At 40.2% G+C, this 11474-nt stretch overlaps 1 protein-coding gene across 1 annotated transcript; it reads left to right on the plus strand.

The window, feature by feature from the left end:
* The first annotated feature begins 3264 nt into the window (after positions 1-3264).
* Positions 3265-8348, plus strand: LOC131445979 (glutamine synthetase-like). The gene is made up of 7 exons (XM_058616812.1): positions 3265-3390; positions 3817-3991; positions 4943-5104; positions 5195-5341; positions 5636-5763; positions 6834-7030; positions 7583-8348. The coding sequence occupies exons 2-7, from the start codon at positions 3823-3825 to the stop codon at positions 7902-7904; spliced, it is 1125 nt and encodes a 374-aa protein (XP_058472795.1). The 5' UTR covers positions 3265-3390; positions 3817-3822; the 3' UTR covers positions 7905-8348.
* Positions 8349-11474: the final 3126 nt, after the last annotated feature.

Here is an 11474-nt window from a genome sequence, read left to right on the forward strand (position 1 = left end):
GTAGTCCGACTAAGGAGGGCAACCGGACAACTTGCAGAGTCCGAGTATACATGTGGATTCTTCGGCCTTGTTCGTCTGACTCCACTCCTGTAGGTGGTGCTATATCTCTCTATAGGCTATTGAATCTGTTTCCTGTTGACGTTTACGCCACAGAAAAACAAACCGTGAAGGTCGAGATGGATCATGCTGTGGTTCTGTGTTTTTCATACTTGCTGTACATCATTGTCGTGTTGTCTGAAGAGAGATGCCGCTACCGCCGTGGCAGTTTATATGTCGTCTCCCTCTACTTCCGGGTCCGACTCCAGTCCGACTAAGTGTATACATGCAGGAGTAATCGGACTATGAATCGCATTATCCAGGTGTGTTAGTCTGACTAAGACTAGCTTAATTTTAGTCGGACTAACGTGTTTACGTGGCGTTAAGAAAACCGAATTATTGTCTTAGTCCGACTAAGACTAGCTCGATTTTAGTCGGACTAACTTGTTAACATGACCTCGATAAAACCGAATTATTGTCTTCGTCTTTTAGAGATAGATCGCACTGAGAGATACTGTAGATTGTCATTAACGAATCAGACCCAAACAAACACAACTCACCGATAAATGCAAGAAAATGGGAAAGAAATCATAAACAAATATAAACAAATGAATGATGTTTTGTTTATGGGTAACACACTGTCTACAGCGGTGATTCCCAAAGTCTGGGTCGTGGTCCAAACATGGGTTGTGTGAGATTTGTTCTAGGTCCCCCAAACAAATTTGCAGAATTTCCCCAACCTTTTAATCAAGATTTCTGTGACCATGTAACATGCATTAAATGAAGTTTTGATTAAAACATTTTGTTGACTGACTCAGGTGTTAACAGAACCTTTAGTTCCTGGGATAGTGAGTGAGAAGAATTCCCACCTCCACACCTCAAATTCTTTCCTCCAGCTCTGCCGACAGCGCCTCTGGAACGACGTGTACAAGAACAAAATCTATTTATTCTTTTGTTCATGTGAGACTGTAGCATCTGCATCTCTCCTTTACCATCATAATTGTCAATTCCATTACAGGTGGAATGTTGCACAGCAAGCAAAACGAAAAGTCGACAAAGGAGTGATGCATCGAGTTCAGAAAGAATGTATAATGAACCTAGGAAGGCAAGAGAGGACACTTCCTCCCTGCGAAGCCTCATTGAAGCTAAGCTAATTGTCTAAAATAACACCGATCATTTCGGAACAATTGTGGGTGGCATTTTTGTTGGGAATTTTGTCCCAAATTGTACACAAAGAATTTATACTCATTCCCTTTTGGGCATTGGTCTTTTCCAGAACATCTTCCCATTGGAGTGTAGCTAAAGTCTGTGACACACAAGAGGATTTTCAAATCTGACTTGATATAAAAAACGTGGGACTCCACTTTATGCGTGGCTGTGTGTGTTTGATTAGCCTCCGTTAAGCTAACCCAACCAACTCAACATGGACTTTCTCAATGGACTTTGGTACGTGAAAGTTACCTCCAATATTCTGGATTTACCAGGTCCAGTGGGTAACATTTAGAGGTTTGGGTCGTTATTGGCCTCTATATTTACCTTTTCGGTCCTGTTTTGTACATGTGTTGGTACGATCTGACGTCCTTGTATAACCTCAAGGAGGTTGCCCTGGTTCCATCTTCTTCATTGTCTCTTTAGACCAAAACAAGAGTTATACAGTTCTAGCTCTTCTTCGGTTTCCTCCCACAGTCCAAAAACATCCAAAGACACTCTCAATTGCTCTTGGGTGTGAATATGGTCCAGGGTATGACCTCGCTCTGTCAACTGGGATTGGCTCCAACCACAGATGACCCTCAAGTGGAGGAGAATGTGGTAGAAGTTGGATTGGATTACATTAGCGCTGGGCCACACGGTTGGTGTAGTGGTTAAAACTCTTGCCTTTGCAGGAAGAAGACCAGGGTTCACGACCTGGTTGGAACTAGAGTCTTTCTTCATGGAGTTAGCATATTCTCCCTGTGTGTGCATGGGTTTTCTCTGTGTTCTCTGGTTTCCTCCCACAGTCCAAATACATGCAGATTTGAGGATTAGGTCAATTGGACACTCTAAATTGACTGAAGGTGTGAGTGGTTGTTTGTCTCTATGTGTGGTCCTGTGATGGACTGGCGATCTGTCCAGGGTGCGCCTATCGCCCTATGTCAGTTGAGAAAGCGGTAGAGGATGGATTAGCTTTTTGTTAAGTGGCTAATATCTGTTTTAAGTTTGTGTCCTCACTGGCAGCCACATTTTATCTGCGATAGAATGTCTGTGGGTGCAGATCTTGGTGGTAGTAGCAACTATTCAAAGGAGAACTTTGAAGGCGAAGTGGAGAAGGGTTCAATGTGAACAGCAGTTGAACATGGGTCAGTCGGTCCTAAGAGGAGGTGATTGGTAATACAAGTACGCTTAAAACTGCTGTTATTTCAGGATTCAGCAGAACGTTATTCTGTGTGTGGCAGCTCTCGGTTCCTTAGACTCAGCTGATCTTTAGCTGCATCCGCGTGGACGCTCCCGGGCACACGTGTCAGTACAGTCCTCTTGGGGGTCATTTCAGGACAGAGCTGAGCCGCTGGAAACTGAGCATCGTGAGCAGTTTGTGGACTTTGTTGTTGTTGAGGTCAGTGAGCTGAAAGAGTCTCCGCTCAGCAAACTGTCAGCAAGATGGCAACGGCGGGCACAGGTGGGTGTTAATCAACGCCTCTCACGGGAGTGTGGCGCAGCCTCAGCAGCCTCCAGTGCTCTGATACGACTGACAGTAATTATGTTTCACAAAAAAATCATCAGGCTTCGCAGGTACAGGTGCTCTAAAGAGCAATCTGGGTAAAAGTTGTTTCCATGGCAACAAGACAAACAGAGTGACCACATGGCGATTGAAAATGATGTGAAATAACGGCCGTGTGTTACTGTTAAGTATTTTTCATTCAAAATAATTAAGGATTTCTTAATCACTTGTAATTATTCACTTAAACTGTGACAGATTATTATTTGATTGTTTGTGTGGTGACAATAAATGGAAGGTGAATTTTCTCATAGACTAATTATCGTTAAATGAACCCCCCTGAGAGAGTCTTGAATATTTCCATGTTTTCCCCCAAACTTTCAGTGTTTGACAATCCTTCAAACTTGGAACACGTTAGGCAGAATCTTCTCAGAGAAAGGATCAGATTTGTTCTAATGAAAACATTAATTCTGGGTGAACAGCTGAAGAACACCCAGTGACACGTCACGCTATGCTAATGAGCACCGTACTTAAATAAATACCACAAGCAGGTTTAGTGAGCACACACATTTAGACACACACACATACACGCGCGGTGCTGTCTCAGTGTGACACTCAAACCAGGTGAACCTGAAGCACTTATTGAAGAAACCGGCAAAACAGTAAGTCAAAGTATTTATGTTTATGTTTACATATATATGTGTGTGTATATATATAAATATATATATGTGTATGTAAATATATATCTGAATGTATATATATATGTATGTATGTATATACAACATGTCTTCGTCCAATTTTATAGTCGGACTAAGACAATCATTTGGTTTTCTTAATGTCATGTAAAGACGTTAGTCCTTAGTCTGTATATGAATATATATACTTTTTATTTGTTTAACTGTTGAAATTTCAGAATAATTGAAATTATTGAGACAAAACGAAACAATGTTATCACGCTATTTAAGTTACGATACAATATTATGAGTCACATTACCATATCAATTATCAATTATCTATCTATCTATCTATCTATCTATCTATCTATCTATCTATCTATCTATCTATCCATCCATCTCTTCTGATTAAAGGCAAACATGGAAACCTTGTCCATCAGCTCGCGCCTCGACAAGAGCATGCGTCAGCAGTACCTGAGTCTGCCACAAGGGGAGAAGTGCATGGTCACGTACGTCTGGATCGACGGCACCGGGAGAGAACTTCGCAGCAAAACCCGAACCCTGGACAGTGAACCAAAAGACATAGGAGGTGAATGACTGAACATGTATATATATATACACATATTTATATATATATATATATATTGTGACTGACACGATATATTACATCGTGTCAGTGACTTCAAATGCTTTATTTGGTGAATTCAGTGTTTGAAAGCCTGGCTCCTGCACACGTTTAGAAGATAAGCCGGAGAACAAATGTTGTGTGCTGCAGTGAGCCTTAACCTTCAGGACTATTTTTAATCTAATAAACATACCAGTGTGAGGAGGAGACGGCTTGGTGCGGTCGTCTGGCATAAGAAAACAAAACAAAGGAAGACAAGGGTGAAGGAGGATTAATGTCAGGCTGCTTTATTAAAAAATCATCATCTACTGCTAGCACCCATATAGCTTAGCTTATCTTAGCTTAGCGTAAAGACTGGAAAGAGAGGAAAAACAAATAGCTTGGTTCTGTCCACAGCTCACTCGTGAACATATTGCTGTGTAAAATCACACCCACAGTTTAATGTGTGGTTATTAATAATGTTAGAAGAAGAAAAAGAAGGAGAAGACGAAGATGAAGAACAAGAAGCAGCATGAGAGATTGACGAAAGCTCTCAGTGAAAACATGGCCACCAGCAGGGAAAGACAATGTTTAGCCGCTTAACAAATGTTCCACTTCAGAAATCTATGTCATCTTAACTAAATCAATATGTTTACTGTTTTATTTCACTGTTAGATAAACCTTTTTCAACAGAAAAGTGACATTTTTAACCGCTCATTCTCGCACACACCAAAGCCCATAGAGAAGATCAATGATTTTAGCCCGCAGTGACACAGGAGCTGCTACTCTACTGCTGCCTTGTGTGGTATGTTTGTGTCACTGAGATGAATCTGATCAAATTATTTCACCCAAGTCACAAAAGAATGTGTCAAAATGTTTATGTTTAAGCAGTAAATCAGAATGCTCCATGTTAAGAAGAGATGTTTCCGTTGTCAGATATTCCCGTATGGAACTTTGACGGCTCGAGCACGTACCAGTCCAGCGGCTCCAACAGCGACATGAACATCGTCCCTGTCTGCATGTTCAGAGACCCTTTCTCCCTCGACCCAAACAAACTGGTGCTCTGTGAGGTCTTCAACTTCGACCACTCTCCCGCCCGTACGTACTGTATTTCCAGTTTTTCCTGCAAGTATTTGCATTTGGTCGGTTTACCTCAGGAAACACAAAACACTGTCCTTGTTTCTGTAGAGACCAACCACCGAAACAGCTGCAATCGAGTCATGGAGAAGGTGAAAGAGCACTGCATATGGTTCGGTATGGAGCAGGAGTACACGCTCTATGGAGTCGATGAACGACCCTTTGGTTGGCCAGCAAATGGATACCCTGCGCCCCAGGGTGAGTTAGCTTTATGTCTTTGTAGCATGGCTCTCTCTCTAAAACCGGACATTTTCCAAAGAACTGGGTGTGGCCATTCTCTGGAGTTTGGCCTGCAGCAGAAGAACGTTATAACTCAGGAGGTGGCAGGAGAATTTGCAGAATTTGCAGAATCACTGTCTCAGATGTAGCCGGGACAATCTCCAGAGAATGTCCAGACATCAGTGCCTTTGTATTTCTTTGTTTGTTTCTGCCCAACATCTGTATGTATTTTTGTCTTAAAACAACTTCCCCTCATGTCCCCCTCACTGTAAGGCCCTTACTACTGTGGGGTGGGGGCCAACTGCGCTTATGGACGGGACGTTGTGGAGTGTCACTACAAGGCTTGCCTCTATGCAGGCATCAAAATCTACGGCTCCAATGCTGAGGTTATGCCGTCTCAGGTGAGTGTCAGCTCAACCGTTTGACCGAAATAATTGCGTTTCCCCACAAAATATGAACTGCATTCTCAACTTTTCTTGACATCTAACCAACGGTGACGAATGCAAACAATTTTGTCCGACATTTGCATAAAAAATATTCAGTTGCTTTAAAGGCGACATAGACCGGAAGCTCCAATTAACGCTGCGTTTGTGTGTGTATCTGCGTCATTACCTCGTTTATGAAACCCTAAAGTTTCAGAACAAACAGTTCAGCCACTGCTGAGAAAATAGGGTTTTATTGTTTTCCTGGGCTCTGCAAAGCGGAAAGGCACTTCCGTTTGCTGATGATGTCATCAGGAAACCTCACCTCTCCTCTCACCACCGTGGCTCCTCCTGGTGCGGGCACTAGTCCAGTCACAACACAGTCCGCGTTCTGTGATTTTGGTCTGAAACAGCGCGGCTGACGAGTGCGTCAGTGAGGAGATATTTCGATCGGCTCGTTTGCAGCGACTCGGAGGTTTTTGACCATGAAAACAAGTTAATATATGTAAGTAGACCTCCGTGACTAACATATATGTGCGATATGAGCATTCCATGTCACCTTTAAGAAGAATTGCTACACACCAGTATAGAAAAGAGTCGTCAGCATATAAACGAAGATTAGCACCTTTCATTCAAGATTATTTAAGTTAATAGTAAATAAGAGTGGACTTAACACAGAGCCTTGAGGTACACCCTTATAAACGATTACATTAACAGACGACAGGCCCTTGTAACGAATATTAAGGTCATTAAAAAAACTATTTTATGTTATATTTATGTACAAATAGCAGTTTGTTTTTGGGATGTTATTGTGTGTTGAAGACTTTTTTTTGAAAGATTTGGAGGATTTGCTGTAGATTGTTGTGGAGACATGTGCAGATGAGCCAAGGGTGTTAAAGATACTTTGGGGGCCCTGTGCAAAAAGATTGTGGGGGCCCTAAAATTGTTGTGACTGTAGACTTGGTTTTGGTTCAACAACAAAAGCATGTATTTTTGTTTTACATGTTGTCCCTGAACGCCCCCATCTCTTATGACTCCTCGGACTTCAGTGGGAATTCCAGGTGGGTCCCTGCGAGGGCATCGAGATGGGCGACCAGCTGTGGATCTCGCGCTACCTGCTGGACCGCGTGTGCGAGGACTTTGGCGTCATCGCGTCGATGGACCCCAAACCGCTGAAGGACTGGAACGGTGCCGGGTGCCACACGAACGTCAGCACCAAGCAGATGAGGGAAGAAGGGGGACGGCAGTGAGTGGACGTTTTGTTTCAGGGAAATGTCATTTGGCCGATGATGTTTTTTATATTTGGGTAAATGTTTCAAATGTTTCCCAAGAATCACTCTGAGTGAAAACATGGCTGCCAGCTGGTTCTCCCAGAAAAACTGGTTTTAGCCACTTAACAAAAGGCTCAACCAATTAAATTTACCTCAGCTGAACTCTACAATGAACTTTGTGAACTGCGCTTCCTCCCACACCAAAGACCATTGAGAAAAATTTGCATTTTTAGCCTCCAGAGACATAAGAGTTGCTTGGTAATGCTGCCTCATTTGGTAAGATTCTGTCACTGAGGTAAATCTGAGTATTTTAAACACAGAATTCACAAAATAACTTATTTGAAGTCACTGAAGGAGGCAGCAGTGGATCGACACCTCCTGTGTGCTGTGATGTAAAAATCGCTGATTTTCTCTATGGGGTTTGGTGTGGGAGAACAAACTGTTTTCATAGTGACACAAAAGGCTGTCTACTATTGTAATAATGTAGAATTAAACTTAGTATAAAAAACCTCTTCCCTCCCCGACAGTGAAATTGACCGCGCCATCGAGAAGCTGAGGAAAAAGCACAGCGTGCACATCCGCGTGTACGATGCCAGCGCGGGCCGGGACAACGAGCGGCGCCTCACCGGCCTCCACGAGACGTCCAGCATCCACGACTTCTCCTCGGCGGTGGCCAACCGAGGCTGCAGCATCCGCATCCCGCGCCAGGTGGGCGAGGACAACTGCGGCTACTTCGAGGACCGGCGCCCCGCGTCCAACTGTGACCCGTACCTCGTGACTAAAGCCATCGCACGCACCTGCCTGCTGAATTCAGAGGAGGAGGAGGACGAGGAGGAGGAGGGTGTGTAAAAGGTGCAGCTTCCATGTGTGTGATCACCTGACCTGGACTCTTGTCCATGACGACCATGAATAAATGTGTGTTTGTATAGATAGACGTATGTGTGCTACTGTAGCTGTAACCAGAGGGAAATAGTCATTTATCCAAAGTAACGCTGATCTCTGACCTGCACAGAACTGAATTTTACACCACAACTATGAATAAAACAACATAATCTACACATTTTTAGTGGAAAAAGAGAAAAAGAGTCAAAATTTCATTATAAATCATGAGGCCCTTGAATGATTGGAAATATGGTGGCGCCCCCTTGTGGCAGGAGGACAGTATGTCACTCAAGATTTTTCTCAATAACTGAAAATCTTTATAATCAGTTTATATTTACTGGGTTTTTTTCACTTACAGTACGTCATCCCGCGTCTTATTCTGAAGATTCTCCTGCAAACACAAATAAAACCTCAAAATGACCTCAGGGTCACATGAGCTTGTAGTCTGGTCAGATGTTGTGGTTTTATTTTCTTTTTTTTACAGTAAATTATTGTTCTTTTAGCAAATAATTGAAGTTATATGATCTTAAAATTTAGATTAGAAATGATTGTTGGTTGTTGTTGCAGTCATTAGGATTAATTCTTCTATTCACACATAAATAATAACCAGCAACAACAACTGTTTCAAATGTAAATGTCTTCTCACAGTTGGTCACCAGGTGGCGCCAAAGTAGAAGCTGAGCACTTCACCTGAATCATCTACAGAATCTGATTTATTTATTTATTAGTTTTTAGGTGTTAAATAATAAAATAATAATAAGAGGAAAATATTTTGAAAATGTGAGAAAATTCTATACTACAGATTTTTTTTGTTTATTATTTTTTGGCAATTTAATTTAATTTAATTTAATTTGATAATAAATTGTTCAGTTAGAAAAACTAAATTAATTCATTGTTAAGTTCTGGGAAGACTTCATATTAAAACTATTACCCTACAATTTATTTATTTATAAATATATATAATATAATAATATATGTACTGTATATATATTTTTAACGCAGAAAAACCATGTGAAAAATTATTTTTCACCTTTTCCCCAAAAAAATACGGAAGACGATTAGTGCCACATGTACAAAGAATGATGCAAACAAAATGTTTATTTCAACTTCTTTTTATGTATATATATATATATATATATATATATATACATAAATATATTCTGACTTTGATCTCATAATTCTGGCTTTAATATATATATTTATATATAAAACTATGTATGTATGTATATATATACATATATATATATATATATATATATATATATATATATATATATATATACAGTATATGCAAAACCTTTTTTTTTTTTATGTTTCCAAAAACAAAATTTCACATGTGGCTCTGATCCTCTTCCGTAATACAGAAACAAGAAAATAGTAAACCAAACCGTCAGACAAACGTTCAAAACAACTTCAGACAGAAAAGAAACAATTATAAAACAAATCAGAGAAAATGAATCCATAAACAACAAAAACAGGCAGAAATAACAAGGTGTCAGGGGCCACAGGAAGTCGTTTGGTGGTCCACATGTGGCCCACGAGCCATGGGTTTGTTTAAAATGTTATTTAATATTCTTCAGTTTCACTTCAGTTTGTAAAATTCTTTGTTTCTCGTGCTGTTAAATAAACAATGAGGCGTCCACTAGACATATGTCGTCCACCGCCTCACTTCCTGACATGTGACCTGACATGTGTCATGCACACTGATGGAAGTGGGCGGGGCTCCGTAACACGAGCACACACACAATAAAATCATAACCGCCGCGTATCGTCGCTCACATTCTCCAGTGCAGAGCAGATGTGATGCCACAGTGTGCTGCGTCGCCATGGATACAGTCAAGCAGTAACTTGGCAACCGCAGCGTTTGTCTGTCGCTATGGAAACGTCGGTCTGAGCCTGGTGAGATGAGGACAAGCGAGGCAGAGAGAGAGTCAGCATCTTTCTCTCTGTGTTTTCTAATAAACAAGTAATAGCTTATTAATAACAATAAAAATCAGTGTAGATATAAAGGGCGATGAGTTTTTGTGGCATTATTACGCTAATGTAGACTTTATTAATTGTCATTACCAAGATATTACCTGTTTATTACTTTAGTAATAATGTGTTTTATTGTTATATTGTATTTTTATGAACAGATTAGTGCTATTTTATCACCAAGCTTGAAAGTGTATTACAAATAAGATGTGATTATGTAATATTTCCTCACGAATACAAGATTATTACCATGTATTTATGTAAAGTGTTAACTGCTTTATTTTCTACAAAGAGGTTTTTATTTTATATTTTTGGACAAAAACAGTTGAAGACAAAGTCACAACAGGACAGAAAATATGTAAAATTCACATAAAATAAACAATGAAAATGAATATTATCACTGAAAAGGTGAAGAAAACCTGACGTTGACGCCTGAGAGTGTAAAAAACAAGGCTTTAAAAAGAAGAAGAGAAGCTGCTGTGAAACAACAACAATTGACAGGAAGTAGTTTCAGCCTGACAGGAAGTGTGTGTGTGTGTGTGTGTGTGCAGTGATGTGAGACAGTTTGCTGCTGATTCATGTTCGTGTGTTTGTGAACATTTACACACTTTATTTATCACCCAGGAACATGTCACTCACTGAGATTCAACACCAGGGTTTCCATGGAAACCACTGTCAGACATTAATATGTATATATGTATACACACACAGAAGACCAGGGTTCGAGCCCCGGTTGGAACAAGGGCCTTTCTGCATGGAGTTTGCATGTTCTCCCCGTGTGTGTGCGTGGGTTCTCTCCGGGTTCTCCGGCTTCCTCCCACAGTCCAAAAACATGCAATGTGGGGATAGGTAAATTGAACACTCTAAATTGACCTTAGGAGTGAGTGTGAGAGTGAATGGTTGTTTGTCTCTGTCTATCTGTGTGTGGCCCTGCGATGGACTGGCGAACTGTCCAGGGTGTACCCCGCCTATCGCCCGATGTAGCTGAGATTGGCACAGCACCCCCCGCGACCCTCTGGTGGAGGATAAAGCGGTAGATGATGACTGACTGACTGACAATTAAATTACATTTCGAATTTGTAATGTGCTATAGATGAAATATTCCATCAAGAATGATATTATATTTTATTTACATGTGCACTATAGACTATTTAATAATAATATTCATTATTATTATTAAAATTATAAAATTATATTAGGAAGAAAAGAGTATTTTAAAATATATATATATTCATTCTTAATCATATTTTTTTCATTTAATTGTTGTGATCTACAATAATATATATATATACAGTATATATATATATATAAACAGTATATATCACTGAAACATACATTTTAATTTTTTATTAAAAAGTTAAATCAACATTTTAAAATATATTCATTTTTAATCCTATTTTCCAAGTTGTTGTATTATATACATATATATATATATATATATATATTATATTTTATTTGTAGATAATCTGGATTATAGTCGGGCTCTCACAGTCAGTGGTTTTCAGTCAAAGTGACGTCACTGGTTTCCATGGTCTCGTGCAGCAGGTGAGAGGAGCAGCGTCG

Source organism: Solea solea, chromosome 19 (genome assembly GCF_958295425.1).
Source record: "Solea solea chromosome 19, fSolSol10.1, whole genome shotgun sequence".
Classification (NCBI taxonomy): Eukaryota; Metazoa; Chordata; class Actinopteri; order Pleuronectiformes; family Soleidae; genus Solea; species Solea solea.